We start from the raw sequence: 17,175 nt of genomic DNA, 5'->3' as shown, positions 1-17,175 counted from the left end.
AGAAATCTGGAACATCATGTACCTTAACCTAAAAGTACTACAAATGTAAGGAAGCAGGTATTTTATGCTACTCAATCATTCTAGCTTTTAATTCCACTCATAATAGAGAATGTCAATAGAGGATGGTAAAAAAAATAAATAATTCTATCCTTATTATAATAAAATTATTGCATTTTTCCTTACCATAAAAGTATGGCAAAATTATGCCTCAAATACCTGGGTTCAGGTTGTTGTTTTTTTTATTTAAGCACAATGGTTACTCCAGCTAAGTTGACACAGGAGGTCTGACCTCCTCTTCATCATCTTCATCATCCCAGTCTCATGCTACTCAGTATTATTCCATGCACACATGCTTGAAAGCTAGCAAATCCTACCAATGCTTGGTGTAAAGTGTCCCAAACATACCACAATATTATATGTCAAGGTGATAATAAAAAGCTACAACAGTTTGTGAGTTGTCAGTAGTTCACAAAAACAGGCAAACAGAACATTTTGGACCCCAAAGCTGCAAGCATTTTATGTATGTGTGCATGTTTTTCTTGCCTTGTTTAATGTTTATGTTTATCTGTATTCATATAAAAAGAGCATTTCCAGCCAATTTCACACTAAGAGGCTTCAATTTGCATCACAAAATCCCATTTTGTCATAAAAACTGTAAAATTGCAAGCTCGGTATATAACTATGGAGAGGTTGAAAATTGTCTTTTAAAATCCTTCTCCGATTACCTTAGCCAGCATGGATTTCATCCATTCCACTGTAAGACTGCAAATTACTGTACAAGTATCTATCTTACAAGGAATTTAGGAGCATGTGCTTTAAAAATTAAATACCAAATGAGTAATTTTTACATTAATAGACATCCCTCGAACACACCAAAATACTTTAAATTTTATTTATATTTATTCAGTATGTGCATATTGACTGTTACTGGCATGCTTAAAAACAGTTTCAGATGTTTGTATTCCATTATATAGACTGGAAATACAGTTTATTTTAACAAAAGTGTTTTGAGGAACTAGTTGCATCTTCCATGCAACTTGAAGATAACGTTGCTAGTGATTTCTTTCCACGTATAAAGCCAACCAAACAATAAAAACAGATAACGGAAAGGCTAAATTTCAGTCAAGGTAAGTGTCAATGTTTAAGTTTGTACACTCAGTTACATAAGAACTTTTCAAACACACCAAACAAAATGTTATGCAGCACAATGAAGCCACCAGGGCCAGAAATAGTCTTAAACATGAGGACTACATACTCATAACCAAGAATGGGAAGTGTGATGGTATGCTTCACTACACAGTGCTACAACTCATGAATCCACTCTTTCCTATCAACATCTGATTAATACGAACCAGTCTACAGTTTAACTAAAGACAGTCAGATAAAGCAGATCAGTTTATAGTCTAAATTATTAAAAAGGCTGGAACGTGGAGTTTTCAGTGTATGTAGCACAGCGAAACTTAAAATCTACCTGGGAGCACCACAATGCATGTTCTCCCTACCTTTAGAGCAGCAGTATTGATCACAACAAAAGCCCTTTTAAATAGGAAAATAAACTAATTTCACATTCTGCCCATTGATATTTCCATTCTGTTAACAATAATTAACTATGGGGTGGTTTCATTAGGGTGTTTTGTAGGTGGTTTGGTGTTTTGGTTTTGGTTTTTTTTTGGGGGGGGGGGGGGGAGATGGGATGCTTTTATTTGTTGGGTTTTGTTTTTCAGGAGGAACAATAAGAAACTTTATAAAAAGGTCTTACTGCACTCAGTCACAAATTAACAAAATAACTATCTGAAGTTTACATGCATAATTTACAATGATTTTTAATCCCAGTTAGAACAACTCATGTAAGCAACAGTGCACTTAGATCCTACAGTAACTGGTCTTGGGATATTTGGAGAAAGAATTAGCCATGTACAAAGAATAAACTAAACCAAAGAGGACTCTAGAAAGCCTAGCATCTCATCAGGAGTATAAAGTGAAAACCTCTTTTGGAGGATAAAGAAAAAACTGAGTCAAAACCATGGAGAAAGAGCTCTAACATCAATAATAAAGATGAAGCCTGTGTTTGGGGAACATGAAATAGCCCCCAGTGCACCCCCTCTTCTGCAGTGTTTTATAAACTATCTCTAAAAGGATTAAGATGTGGTCCCAGAAAACAAGCAACAATTGACAAAGAAATACAGCACCAGTGCATTCAAGCATTTACTAGAAAAAGTAGGAAAGAAAAAGTGAACAGCAGTCTAACTTTTTACCTCATGCTTTAAGTGATAATTGGCTAAAAACTGGTCCAGAAGGGTGTGCTGCTCAACAGCCTTTCATTCGAGTTTTAAATTTTGTCTGCTGTCCAAAAAAGTTAACTGCAGCCTACTAAGCAGCAGCATGTGTGTTTATTTAAGCTTCCTGTAAAAACATTTATATCATTCCAAGAGTGACTAAATGTTTTCTATCCTCATAGTTTGCATTCCAGACCTCCCCGCCCCTCCAGTTCATTACATGAAAAGTATCAGTCATGAATCCTGGGCAAGAGAATTTCCTTCCTGAGTTGGAAATACCAAGAGTCTTGCAGGATTTTTTTCCCACCATTTAGCTATCCGTGTCAGCTATCAGGGTTCAGCACTTCAGCATCACATAACTATATATAAAATGTATTAAATGATTCAAGATTTTATGGTTTTTCTAATGTCACTAATAACTCTGAAAATACATTCACAAGTAATTCCAAACACATAGTTGAGGTTTATTTCAAATTTTATTCATACTGTCAACATGAAACTACCTAAGTATTTTTCCTAGAAAGCAACTAAGACCATTTTTATTGTTGCAAACTAAAAAAGTCTCATATGAAACAAAACTGCATGGGTGGTTTGGGTTTTATTTTCTTTCTTTTTTTTTTTTTTTCCCCAGCGGTGGAACCAATATACTCACAGACTTTCCACTCCCAGTTTGTGCAGTTAAGGACTTTGGTCTATTGCAATCAATTCTCCCAGTTTTTGGTTTAACAGGCATGCACACTCCTCAAATACATTTTAATGCTGCTAAGACTGTCTTTTAGGGGATAATTTTAGGTGGACTGACACTAAGAAATAACCAGCTTTATTGAAGTAGAATCAATTAAGCCTACCAAGGCATAGCCAAATAGATTACGTAGGCCATTCAGTTATCATTGCTAGGTGAAGACACAACAAACGTTAAATTAGTGTGCTTCTGGGGCAAATCTATGAATGCTATAGGTGCTGAAAAGAATTAATTAGAGGATCCATTAATTTCTTTATGAAACATCCTTAGCTGCACTGATTTGTACATTCACTAGGATACTTTGATTATTTATCCTTTCAGTAGTCTTCCACTGACCCTAATGATGAATCACTGAAAACTAACAAAATGTTATTTTATACTGGTATAGTCTTCCTGACTTTCTTAAACTTGGGAGAGGCTTTAATTTGCAGTAGTTTTCATTATAAATAGCCTGGATGATGTAGTTCAACAGGCTTGGCTGCTTTGTCTAAACCTACTATACTAAATCATGATCTGGCAAACATAAGCCAAATTCTCTACAGCACAACCTTTGCATCCCTTAATTGACTTTGATTAAAAGACTGGGTGAGAGCTACAGGACTGCTGCTCAACAATAACTTCTACTTCATGCTCTAAGGAGATCTCTGGGCCCAAATCCTGTGCTGGTGCACACTGCTCACGACCACTGACTTCGTCCTACGTGAATCAAATTTCCTTTTGCTGGACTCTGATGCCTTATTTACTTAATGAAGTGCTGGTCATGCTAAAGGAACTGCACTGAATTACATCTCAGCTAGAGTTTGAAGCTCTTTACTGACAAAAATGTTACTTTATTTTTGTGAAGATAAAGTGTCAGCCATAATGACAGCAAAATAATGTGGGCCTTATTCATGAAAATCCTCTGAGGGGATTTCGTTTAACATTTGATTTCTCATTCACAGCTTCTGCTGACACCCTGCCACCCGTACCTGAGGGTTCTCACGCTGAAGGATGTACTGAGAGATAATCAGTTACTGTGTATCAGTGGGCTGGGTTGCAGCTTTCTGAATGAATAGCCTGAGCCTCTAGGAGATGAAAGAGAACAGAAATGACTACACAGAGTTTCTTAAGGGACATTTTTTGCACCAGTGCTAGTGTTGAGCACTTCCATGTATAATCTTGGGGTTTATAAAAATAATAATTTAAAAATCAGGTTTTTTTTATACTATCCTACCCAATATTTACTTGCTATGAACACAAGTATTATTCCAATTTGCAGATGGCTGCACACAGATGCAGATGGCCTGAGGGAAACATGGTTATTTCTGTCACTGTAGCTTGTTCCGTGTTATTCATGTGCTATTATATATTGACACTAAATAGCTATTTTGAACTCCAGGATTCACTTGGGGGGGGCTTGGGGGGTAATATTAAAAAGATAATTGCCACTTAAACCACATGATTTTTTTAAAAGAAAATGAACAATTGTTAGCCCAACAGAGAAGCAAGCAGCTCTGTAAGCAGCAGTACTGTCAGCAGCCTATCCGCCCATGGATTTGGTTACTTCCAAAGGGACAGGTACACAGACCAATTCCTCTGAAGAACTTCCGAGTCTAAAGAAGTGTGAGCAGCTCCTTACAGCACTTGGAAAAAAACAACACTTTCTCCCCTATACCTATCAGTCTGTTCTCTTTGAGATTTCCTCATGCTGCAAGAACCTATTGGCTCTAAAACTGTCAGGAAAGCACAGATGAACATTCAAGGTCAGGTTGGATGGGGCTGTGAGAAACATCATCTGTTTGAAGATGTCCCTGCTCACTGCATGGGGTTGGACTGGGTGACTGTTAAAGGTCCCTTCCAATGCAAAGTATTCTATGATTTTCTAAGCCTTGGCTCTTAATGAAGACAGTCTAGATAACAAATAAAACAAAACCCAGAATAACTAGCTAACATATTAAATAAAGGCAAATCCCACAGGACCAGTATCGTTACAGCAGCTACAGAAGTGATATGGAAGCATCCATCAGAAGCTTAAAACTAATTTTTTGTGTTGGATCCACACAATGCGATGTGCCTGCTTTCCCCAGCTGTCACTAGTAAAAGGGGATGCCAGCCTTAGCTGCAATGACTGAAGGAAGGGCTTGAGTTTGGGGACAGGCTGATGAAGAAAGGTCTTTCCCTCCACAAAAAAATTTCTGTCTTCCTCTGTCTTGGCTTTGTGCCTTATCTGTGAACTTTTCTTTCTGCCTTCCCTTCCATCCAAGAAACACTTGCCTCAAATCACAGAATCACCAAGGTTGGAAGAGACCTGAAAGATCATCAAGTCCAACCTGTCACCACAGACCTCATGTCTAAACCATGGCACCAAGCGCCCCATTCAGTCTCTTCTTAAACACCTCCAGGGACGGTGACTCCACCACTTCCCTGGGCAGCCCATTCCAATGGCGAATGACTCTCTCAGTGAAGAACTTCTTCCTAACATCCAGCCTAAACCTTCCCTGGTGCTGCTTGAGACTGTGTCCTCTTGTTCTGGTGCTGGTTGCCTAAGAGAAGAGACCAACCCCCACCTGGCTACAACCTCCCTTCAGGTAGTTGCAGACAGCAAGAAGGTCTCCTCTGAGCCTCCTCTTCTCCAGGCTAACCAACCCCAGCTCCCTCAGCCTCTCCTCATAGGGCTTGTGCTCGAGATCTCTCACCAGCTTTGTTGCCCTTCTCTGTACGCATTCTAGCAACTCAACATCTTTCCTAAACTGAGGGGCCCATAACTGGACACAGTACTCAAGGTGTGGCCTAACCAGTAAAAACATGTTATAGCACAGGCTTATATAAACTAGTCCCAATGAAGCAACTTGTGTCCTGAAAGCACTGCAGAGGCATTATGTAGTATATTAATGATGCACCAGCTTGATCATGTTGCAACCTTTAGCAATGAACGATAGAAGCCTACGCTTTACCCTATGTTTGCTTCCCACAGACCATCATAATTATCTCAGTCTGATAGAGATAAGCATTTAATCCAATTATCTTTCATAATTTTTCTTTGATACATTTGTTTATCCTTCTCTCACTGGAGAAGAAAAGCCCCTTGACACATTAAAAATGCTTCCATCATCCTTTCTGTCTGCACTCCTTTCCCAAGCTTTCTCACATACAGGCTAAATAATGAAGAGTGACAGGTGATACCCATCATGAGGGTGTCACTTGGGTTTAAAAGCAGTTAACCTGATTCCTCATTGTAAAATTAATTCAGTGCCAAGTAGCAGCTCTCTACAATTCACTGGCAGCTTTTATACGGTATCAGACATCTTTATAACCTGTGATGCGAATTTTGGATTGAAAGACCAAAGAAGACTGAAAGACCTGTAAGAAGCCTTCATGCTTCTCATATTTATTATGTAAAGTATCTCAGTCAATGTGGATGGATACTGCAACCCAAGGAGGGCCACAAGACACATGCAGTTACACCAAATTAATTTTGTTCTGTTGGAGACAGAATAGGAAAAATGTTAAGTCGTAGCTCACTAAGCACCCACAAGTGTGGGCACCCTATGAGGGTGACTCTAAAGACAAATGATTAAACTTTTCTAAATGGAGCTGTCTGGTGTTTTTAATGATGACCAACTAATCCACAAAAAGCAATTGAACATGCATACCTATGATGTGTAAAAAACCCAATATATCTTTTTTTTTGTCTCAGCTCGTAAATCTTCGCCTTTCCATTGCCAGGCTGGGTAAGCATTTATCATATAGTTATTGAAAACTCTGTTATATAAGATATATGTAATTTCACAAGGTAATGAAAACTGCATTTTAAACTCTAAAAATTAATCAACCTTGCAGATAATATCATCCTTTTAGAGTCCAACTGAAATAATCACACCCAGTATCAAACTGTTGTGTGCAAAGTATCTTAGACTTAATTAAATAACACTGATGAGTAAGAAACCAGTAATAATCCAACTATCAGAAACATTATGTGATCAATAACTTTATCTGCTCTACCTTCTCCTCTATTTATGAATAACCTTAAAGCTTGTTATTAGTGAAATAAAATAATAAAAATAAATAAATTTTAAAATCTTATTATATCCTGTATTTATTAATAAGCTTAAAGCAAACCTAAGAATAAAGTTAGGGAGAAATGCTGATCTTAAATGATCACTTACTATACTGTTTTGGATCAAAAAAGTATCAGACACTACCACATATAGGTGTGGTTAAACTGCTCTCATTTTCCCCACTCTCACTAGCTTATTCAGTCACAGGCCAATGCTGCACCAGGTATTTCAATCCTTCAAGTAAACCAGAAATTAACAGGTAAGCAGCAACAACGACAGACGTAACAGAGCAAACACCTGTCACAGAATCAAAGAATGGTTTGAGTTGGAAGGGACCTCCGAAGGTCATCTAGTCCAACCCCCATGATAAGCAGCGGCATCCTCTGCTAGATCAGGTTACTCAGAGCCTTGACAAGCCTGACCTTGAATATCTCCAGGGATGGGGCTTGAAGTACCTCCCTGGGCAACCTGTTGCAGTGTTCCGCCACCTCCACAGTAAAGAACTTGTTCCTAACATCCAATCTAAATGTATTCTTCTCTAATTTAAAACCACTGTCCCTCGTCCTATCATTACAGATAAACAGTCCCTTTCTAGCCTTCTTGCAGCGCACCTTCAGGTACTGGTAGACTACTATTAGGTTTCCCTTGAGCCTTCTCCTGTCCAGGATGAGCAACCCCAGCTCCCTCAGCCTGCCCTCATAGCAGAGGTGCTCCAGCCCCTTGACTACTTTCATGGCTGCCCTCTGGACCTGCTCCATCAAGTCTATGTCCTTCCTGTGTTGAAGGCTCCAGAGCTGGATGCAGTGCTCCAGGTGAGGTCTCACCAGAGCAGTGTAATGTAGTAGTATCACCTCTCATGATCTGCTGACCATGCATCTTTTGATGTGGCCTAGAACATGATTGGCTTTCTGGGCTGTAAGCACACACTGCTGGCTCATTACCAGCTTCTCATCCACCAGCACCCCAAAGTCCTTTACTGCAGGGCTGCTTTTAATTTCATCATCCCCCAGCCTGTATTGCTATCTAGGATTGCCCTGAGCTAAGTGCAGGGCCTTACATTGTGTTATTGAACCTCCTGAGATTCTCCTCAGCCCACCTCCCCAACCTGTCCAGGTCCCTCTGGATGGCATCTCATCCTCCTATATTAACTTTGCCACTCAGCTTGGTATCATCTGCACATTTGCTGATGGTGTTCTCAATCTCACTGTTTGCATCATTGACGAAGATACTGAACAGCAATGGTCCCAATATGGACCCTTGAGGGCCACCACTTGTCACCCGTCTCCATCAGGACACTGGGCTGTTGACCACTACACTTTGGATGAGATCATCCAACCAATTCCTTATCCACTGGACAGTCCGTCCATCAAATCCGCATCTCTCTATCTTAGAGAGCAGGATGTTGTGGAGGACTGTGTCAAAGACTTTACAGAAGTCCAATCTTACCTTCACACACTGGGCAGCATTCCCCAGGAACTTTAACAGGATTTAGACAGCTCTGCCCACAGGCTGTTGCAACGCAGTGTGGATCTCCATTGATGCACTGGCAGAAAGTACAGTCATCCTCTCGCCAGCGGTCTCCATGAGCTTGGATCTGACCATTGGCATAGCAGCCAGCAGGGTTATTTACTGGATAAACTGGATCTGAAATGAGAGGAAGTGCAAGAGGAAAAGAAGTTTTATCTTCTGTTATATATTTCACATGTGAGTAACTGCAATGCTGTGATTTTACACCACCTAGAAAGAAGGGTTAAGTGCAGCCACTATCAAACACTGGAAGAGCCACACTGGTATACAGTCATAAGACAGGTAACAACTTAAGGTATTTCAGTACTGAAATTTACTGTCAAAAAGGCTAAGGCAACTTATACAGAGCATTCATAAATTCAGTGTTGCATTTTTACCTAAGTATTGTATGTGGCAATTGTAAGGCTTAACTTTTCAATTTCTGATTTTGTCCTTCAGAAGGAAACAGATCATAGATCTATTGATCCATTGTTTTTGGTAGCAACTTAACCAATTCTAAGGAAAACTGAAACCATCTCAATGAACCATTGGAATGACTCCTGTCAGCATTGTACCACAATTTTGTGGTATTACTGAAGATGAGACCTCTGGCACAGGTTCTGCTGGAAGAAGGAGAATCCTTTAAACTGCATCTCATGCCAGTTTTGGAAATACACTGTTTTTCATGAAGAAATGATCTGGCTCAGTTTTTAATTTCATTTCAGTTGGAGCTTTTTCCCCTTAAAAGCCGCAAGACCAACTTACAAGTGAGTAGTCAAATTAAGACTTAGGTATTAAATAACAGAATTCTTGGGGTTGTACTTTAAGTAACATTTCTCCTGCAGTTTCACGCAAGTAAGTAATGCAACTCTGTACGTGCCAATTCATGACTTCAAACAAAAGTAGCTTTTACTCTTTAGAAATTACATGCTTTACTCTCCAGAAGTGTGCTAAGTGACCCTGACTAACAGTAATGAAAACATGCAATTTGTGAACGCATGCAACTTACCATGGTGGCTAATAATGTAACTTAGACTTAAAAGTGAAGTATGTGAAAATGTACAGCAAGTCATTCATATATTTGAAGCAAGCAATAATGCAGATTATATGTTAAAGCCAATTCAATATATTAAAAAACAAATACTGCCAAAAGAATACATCAAATAAGCACAAATCATTTACAATTTTCAAGACCATTTTCAAAAACTTAGAACATCTCTTTTATCTCCCCATCTAAAGGAAGAAAAACAACAAAACAAACAAAAATTTGAATGAAATACCTCTCTGAGGCTTCACCACTCCTCTTTGGAAGGAAGGCAATGCATTTTAAGTGTATATAAAACTAGCAGCAATGCTAATAGCTGTTGTCGTATCATAAGCCACTGTATCACTTTATGACAGTATCAAATTCTGAACATTGAGTGAAACTGCACATAACTTCTAACTCCTATCTGGCATCCATTCCAATCCTGATTTCTATTGATAGTCCCAATTTTAGCAAAATATTTTAAGTCAATATAAACCCAAGGGAAAAATGAGACATTTTAAAACTAAAAGGTTTTCTAATCTATTAACATTGCACTTTTATCTATAGTTAGCTATTTTTAATCTTGCCAAAAATAAAATCTTACACAAAAAACCCCCACAACATTCATTTTATCATTCAACTCATGTATGGGGTTCTGATTGACACAGGCATACAGAGAAAGCACAGAAAAGCCATATAAGCCTCGTGTTATTTGCAGTAGTCTCTTATGCGAGTCAAAGCACAAAGGTCATGGTACCCTTAAAAGGTCAGTACTACTTAAAGCTATAAATTGAGCCCAGTAAATTACATTTCTTGATGGGGAGGTATCCCCTACAGGACTTTAAGAAAGAATTCTTCCTGGAGCTAAGGCAAGAAGGGCTTGTGGTTGTATTACACAATGCACATCCAAATTATCCTTTGCCATTTTAAAACTGTTGCAGAAAAGAAGGCAGCATTGCATTTCTTTATATTTCTATAGTCAATAAAATATTAGTAGGAAACAATCCCTTGAAAATCAGCTATGAAAGAATCAAATAGAAAAGGAGGAGGTAGAAAAAAAAAATGCTACCTCTTTATCAACTAGAAAGGCATGAATGGGTGAGCTGTTAAGTATACATTCTGCCCATTTAGAAGACTTACATTCTCAGTTTCGGTGTCACTTAATATAACCTGAGTTATTAAGAAAGGGACCTGAGCTTTATTTTTGTCTTTTTAAGAAAAGAAATGGAGCCATTTATCTAGCCTCACCTGAAAGAATTCCACTAAATCAAAAAGGATTTATAGGGAAAAACAATGGTATATCTTACCATCTTGCTATGGGTTTAAGAACCATAGAGGGGGAAAAAAAGGTCTTCCAGAAGTACCAGAGAGTGCAAGGGGGTGGACATTGGAAAGTGTAATCTTTATTTCATTCCCATCATCCTGCTTCTACAGAGAAGAGGACACTCAGGGGAGACCTTATTGCTGTCTACAACTACCTGAAGGGAGGCTGTGGCCAGGTAGGGGTTGGTCTCTTCTCCCAGGCAAACAGCACCATAACAAGAGGACACAGTCTCAAGCTGCACCAGGGGAGGTTTAGGTTGGAAGCTAGGAAGAAGTCCTTCACAGAAAGAGTGATTTGCCATTGGAATGGTCTGCCCAGGGAGGTGGTCACCATCACTGGAGGTGTTTAAGAAGAGACTGGATGGGGTGCTTGGTGCCATGGTTTAATTGATTAGATAGTGTTGGATGATAGGTTGGACTCGATCTCAAAAGTCTTTTCCAACCTGGTTAATTCAATTCTATTCCATAAATGGACATCACTGTCTGTTCTGCCCTTTTTCTCCCCCTCTCTGCTCCTGGTGTGGGCCATCATCTCGTTTGGCATTCTGGGAGAGGTTTCCAGCGTTGAGCAGCCTGGCTAATTTTTCCTATGCAATTTTGGCCTATGTTGTTGGGGGGGAGCAGGGAGGCATGGGGGAAGGCATTGAGGACAGGTTTTTGGCCTGGTTTGGGGAAGGATTTGGCCTTGTGAGGTTTTGAAAAGGAGCCCAGGTGAAGAAATGGGCCAAGGCTGAATATGAACTTGTGTATTTTGTATTGTTGTATATATTTGTGAATAGTATTTCTATTTAAATTCCCAATTCTCTGAGAGCATTTTGATTTTACACCTTTGCAGGGGTAAAATAGCTTTCTGTCTGCTCAAGCCAAGACAGTGACTGTCTTGGTTTCACAGTCTGCCTTCCAAGTGAAGCTCCTCATATAGGAGGGAAAGTTTTTATCAAAACAACCCACCACAACATTATCTTTCACTAGATCCTGTGAATATTGAGAAGGTCCAACTCTTCTACCTGCCTCTTTAAGGCTCATTTTAGATTACAGTATCACAGTATCACTAAGGTTGGAAGTGACCTCAAGGATCGTTGAGTCTAACCTGTCACCACAGACCTCATGACTAGACTATGGCACCAAGTGCCATGCCCAATCCCCTCTTGAACACCTCCAGGGATGGTGACTCCACCACCTCCCTGGGCAGCCCATTCCAATGACGAACGACTCACTCAGTGAAGAACTTTCTCCTCACCTTGAGCCTAAACCTTCCCTGGTGCAGCTTGAGACTGTGTCCCTTTGTTATGGTGCTGGTTGCTAAAGAGAAGAGACCAACCCCTTCCTGGCTACAACCACCTTTCAGGTAGTTGTAGAGAGCAATGAGGTCTCCCCTGAGACTCCTCTTTTCCAGTCTAAACAATCCCAGCTCCCTCAGCCTCTCCTCATAGGGCTTGTGCTCAAGGCCTCTCACCAGCCTTGTTGCCCTTCTCTGGACACCTTCAAGTGTCTCGATGTCCTTCCTAAACTGAGGGGCCCAGAACTGGACACAGTACTCAAGGTGTAGCCTAACCAATGCAGAGTACAGGGGCACAATGGCTTCCCTGCTCCTTCTGGCCACACCATTCCTAATGCAGGCCAGGATGCCGTTGGCCCTCTTGGCCACCTGGGCACACTGCTGGCTCATGTTTAGGCAGCTATCAGTCAGCACCCCCAGGTCCCCCTCTTTCTGGGAGCTCTCCAGCCACTCCAACCCCAGCCTGTAGCTCTGCATGGGGTTGCTGTGGCCAAAGTGCAGTACCTGGCACTTGGACTTGTTGAATGCCATGCCATTGGACTCCGCCCATCTGTCCAGTCAGTCGAGGTCCCTCTGCAGAGCCCTTCTACCCTCTAACTGACCAACATCTGCTCCCAACTTGGTGTCTTCGGCAAATTTGCTGATGACTGTCTCAACCCCCTCATCCAGACCGTCAGTGAAGATATTAAAGAGCATGGAGCCCAGCACTGATCCTTTTACTTCTTGGTTGGGAACAAAACACAACCATCATTGATCTTTTGGCTCATTGCAAGGAACCACAGGAATACTGATATTAGAAATATTTCAAACACTGTGCCCCTGGAGGTGTTTAAGAAAAGACTGGATGAGGGACTCAGTGTCATGGTTTAGTTGATTAGATATGGTTGGGTGATCGTTTGGACTTGACAATCTTGGAGGTCTCTTCCAACCTGATTGATTCTGTGTAATTCTGTGTGAAAATGACATTAGTAATTAGATTAATCTCCTCTTAGCAGGAGATTTGAGATTTCCAACTTATTTTGCTCATTGAGAAGTCATTCCTAAGTTAACATTCATATGCAGGGACCAGAAGTATTCTACAGGCCTTTTACAGCCACAACCTAGCCCCCACTGGGATGAGATTCCACTGCTGGAATCCTGATTGTATTCTGGCAGAAGATGCATCAAATATTTTCTAGCGTAAGCAAGAAAGTCAATGTGAAATTTCCCACAGAAGCATTTTTAGGAGGACTGTAGGCCTAGTAAGCAGAGGAGAGAGCTGTCAATGGGGCAGAGGAGGAAGAGAAAAACACTGAAGTCAAATTACAGTCCCATTTCTTTGCTATAATTATACAGAAGAGAAAGCATATGCATTCCTCTAGCCAAAGAGAACAAGACTTGAAGAAGCAGGTTTCAAAGCAACCGACATGTGTTTTCAGCTCACCACTGTGGTTTTGGAGGAACCTGCCTAAACACCTGGTGCATAAATTTGGAACAGCTTCCTATGTCCTTTGGGAAGATGGTCCCTCAAAAGCATTGCACAACTGATCATGTGTAAGGAAGTTCTAATGCAGAAGGGAAAGGAAACCCAAATGTATATAAAAAAAAAAAGGACAGTATGTCAGTGTCAGAGATGCACTGCAAATACCAAGACAGCATAGTTGGACATTGCAAAAATGTAGACATAAACTGAATTAGAGGAATCTGAACTCTAGAAGACCAAAATAAAGCATTTATTGGCTCATTTGCATTGAAAAAGAAGATTATTAAAAGCAGTGGAATTAATAAGCAAACAGGATTAAAACGATCCCATACCTTCACACACTGGGCAGCACTCCCCTTCTGGTACATAGTACCTGTCACAGTGTAGCTCTCCACACTGGGCAGAGAAACAAATAGAGACACCACCTTGGCATCGACAAAACCGACAAGCATCCATTCGAAACATGTCTCCATCATAATATTCCATGCTGTTAAATATGCAAGTTGGCTTCACTTCTGAAAGAAGAATAAAAAAAAAAGAGAAAATAACCTTACTGTAATAAATATTAATGTGACCACTTCTGTTTTCCAACAAAACGATTATTGCTCATACGCCTCCATCTTCAGCAGAGCCCTAGCGAATCAGTACAACTAAACTTTGTGGGAAACACCTCCTTAAAATGCTTAACTGTTTTGGAAAGGAGAGTGCCTATTTGCTTTGTTAACAGATAAAGAAGATGAGGGGAGAGAGAGGGGGAGTGAGGTGGGAGGAGAGAGAGAGAGAGAGAATGGAGAACAAGGGTTCCAGATTATGAAGTAGATCCCGTATCATGAATACATCATAAGGTCTTCTTAAGGCCTTGGACCTTGTAGTTAGACCCCAATCCCAAACATTCCTCCATCACCTACTGCCAACAGAGAGTATTCTGTTCAAGCAGCCTGACACATGCATGTAATGCTGCACAGCTTCAGAGCCCAGGGCTAAATGACTGCAACTCAAGGCAGAAGAAATACTCCAAATTTATGTTCAACTGTAATACACTACATCAATCATTAGGAAATCATGACTTCACAGTTTTGTCATTGCTCAATGACTTAAGCCTTTTCCCCGCTTTTTGGCCTTCTATGATGCTACCTCAAGATATGTGGCAACAGCTATCCTAACTAAAATAGTATATAGCAAACAGATGTATTTTCCAGAAGCTACAAATACAAAAATCTGAAAACCCAAAGGTTCTGCAAACAGGACGTTATTTCCTTCAGCAATAAAGTAAAAGTTAAAACCATCTGAACTAAATATAGTTTACCTAGAATGCTTGGAAAAGACCACTTGTTTACTTACATGTGTAATGCCTAGCCATGTAGGTCTGAAAACTGCTCACTTTGTGTTCAGTCTTAGACAGGAGATGAAAAATATTCAGCATTTGCAGATTCCTTTTCACCCACTCCAACCCTATTACTTTTGGGGGCTAAAAACCTGTTACCTGAGTTACTCCTGACAAAGATACAGGTTTTCTTTAAAGCATTTCAAGGACTCTAGTGTTCCTTTGCATACACGCTTATACTGGTGCTCCCACCTCAAGTCATTTATTATCACTGCAAAGCATTAAGAGTTGAAACTTGTAAGTATCCTGAGCAATGTTTGACTTTTACATGCCTGTACTGTCTTCAAGGCATAATGTAGAAAGCAGTATTAAAAAAAAAAAAAAACAAAACAAAAAAGGGAGGAAATACCACTGTGTCCAGGAAAACAGCTATGACCTCATTAGAAAAAAATTCACATAAACAAACACTTGAGCTGCATAAACTTGAAATACTTCTCAAGTTTAAAAACCCTCTCCGAAAGGAAACAGTGCCAACACAACTCAAAAGGCCTTTAATCCATTTGCTTCTGACTTCACTGTTTTGATTACAGCTTTCCAGATTTTAACTGATTTCCCTCCTTGCTCCAAATTCCTGCCTCGTTAGAAGCAGAAATATCATCTTGCATGAATTACCATCCATTTTTAAAATGTCCAAACAAGACCAAGCAAGCAACTGGACATCCTGAAAGGAAACAGTATGTTTTACTCCTACAATGAAAACTACCATAAAATTTCTCTATACACATTTTTACCATCCAGATTTATGGTAGTGTATACATTCATACTAAACTATTGACCTAAGCCTATACTTTCAGCTATGAAACAAGGATTACATTTGTTAGAACCATATGTAAGACTGCAGTTTTAAGACTTGGTCAAGCCAAAACAAGCACTATACAAAGAATTTCAGCTTTAGATTCCCATAAAGTGGAAGACTAATAAAAGAGTGAACACCACACCATGGAATTGAAATGATGCATTTCTTCCACTGTGATATGCTGGAACAGAAGATCTTCTTAGCTCTTTACACAAAAAAAAGTGCTAATTTTATTGCTTTACTGATCTGTGTATGGCAGCCACAAAGGTATACCATTAAATAAATGCACATTTTCCTAAATTCCAATAATCATTAATTCACTTTTTGCCAATAAGGGGGGGTAATTCTTCAAGTACCAAAGCTCCACTTCATGGCACAGTAATTTCAATTGACTCAACTTCACAGCACAAAGTCCTTAAAGGTATCTGAAACCTCAAATCCTTTCCTGATGCAGACTACCAACACGAAACTGTGGACGTGAAACAGACAGCCAGGGCATGGATTCATGAACATGAATTCAGTGTCTGCCAGGTATCAAATAGTCCAGTAATACACAACTGATCCAGACCAAGCACAGACGTAGAACTGCCCATCTATGAAAGGAGTCAGAACAGAGTGGACAGAACAATACAGTGTTTATACTGGCTGTGGAAGGGACAGATAGTATCATATCTTTGCTCTTTACATAAAGTTAACCACGACTAAGAGACTGAGCTTGATTTGGCATTAAAGTTCTTGTCACAGAATTAAAGAATAAATAGTTCTGGCATAAATTTATCTGTACAGATCTCACAGCCACAGTCTTTTTGTTCTGGGTGTGAGAGCCCTAAAAGTCAGCATTGCAGTGAACCACACAGCCTCATACCACACAGGCACCAAAAGTGATTAATTCTCAAGACCTTTATCTCCAATCTGAGCTGCAAACAGACAAAATCTGTTTTTCCAAATCAGTTTTCTAAGGTATTTTACTTTACAATTTTCCCTATGGCATGAACTAGCCCAAAATAAAACTTCTGTTCTTGAGATTTCTGCAGTTTCCCAATACTTGTGGTTTTCTTTTATTAGAGTAACATAACAGCTCAGAAACATATGCAAGTTTGGCAATTCATCCCTTGTGAAGCAGCAATTCTGCACATGGTTATGCCGAGCACATGGGATGCCTCAGGCATCAGCTGCCTGTAAGCAAGTTTGGGCATTTTCTTTTGTAGTATCAGAAATGCCAGTCCCCTCAATGTGGAAGCAAGATTCAAAACAATATTCAGTTGTTTAAAGGACTAAAAGGTTCATGATTCCAGCACTTCAACTATTTCTTCAGCATACAAAAGTATTTCAGTCAGACTCTT

At 39.9% G+C, this 17,175-nt stretch overlaps 1 protein-coding gene across 2 annotated transcripts in view; it reads right to left on the bottom strand.

Annotated features, from left to right (window-relative positions):
* Positions 1–17,175, bottom strand: part of CRIM1 (cysteine rich transmembrane BMP regulator 1) — a 186,793-nt gene that overhangs the window by 45,150 nt on the left and 124,468 nt on the right. For both annotated transcript variants that reach the window (XM_009911724.2, XM_054162346.1), the window contains 2 exons: positions 13,985–14,167; positions 8,502–8,699 (listed from right to left, as the gene is read on the bottom strand). In XM_009911724.2, coding sequence (XP_009910026.2) covers positions 8,502–8,699; positions 13,985–14,167 — 381 coding nt within the window. The remainder of the gene's footprint in view (positions 1–8,501; positions 8,700–13,984; positions 14,168–17,175) is intronic.

Source organism: Dryobates pubescens, chromosome 6, assembly GCF_014839835.1.
Source record: "Dryobates pubescens isolate bDryPub1 chromosome 6, bDryPub1.pri, whole genome shotgun sequence".
Lineage (NCBI taxonomy): Eukaryota > Metazoa > Chordata > Aves > Piciformes > Picidae > Dryobates > Dryobates pubescens.
Note: the sequence above shows the minus strand (reverse complement) of the source record. Positions and strands in the feature narration are given on the sequence as shown.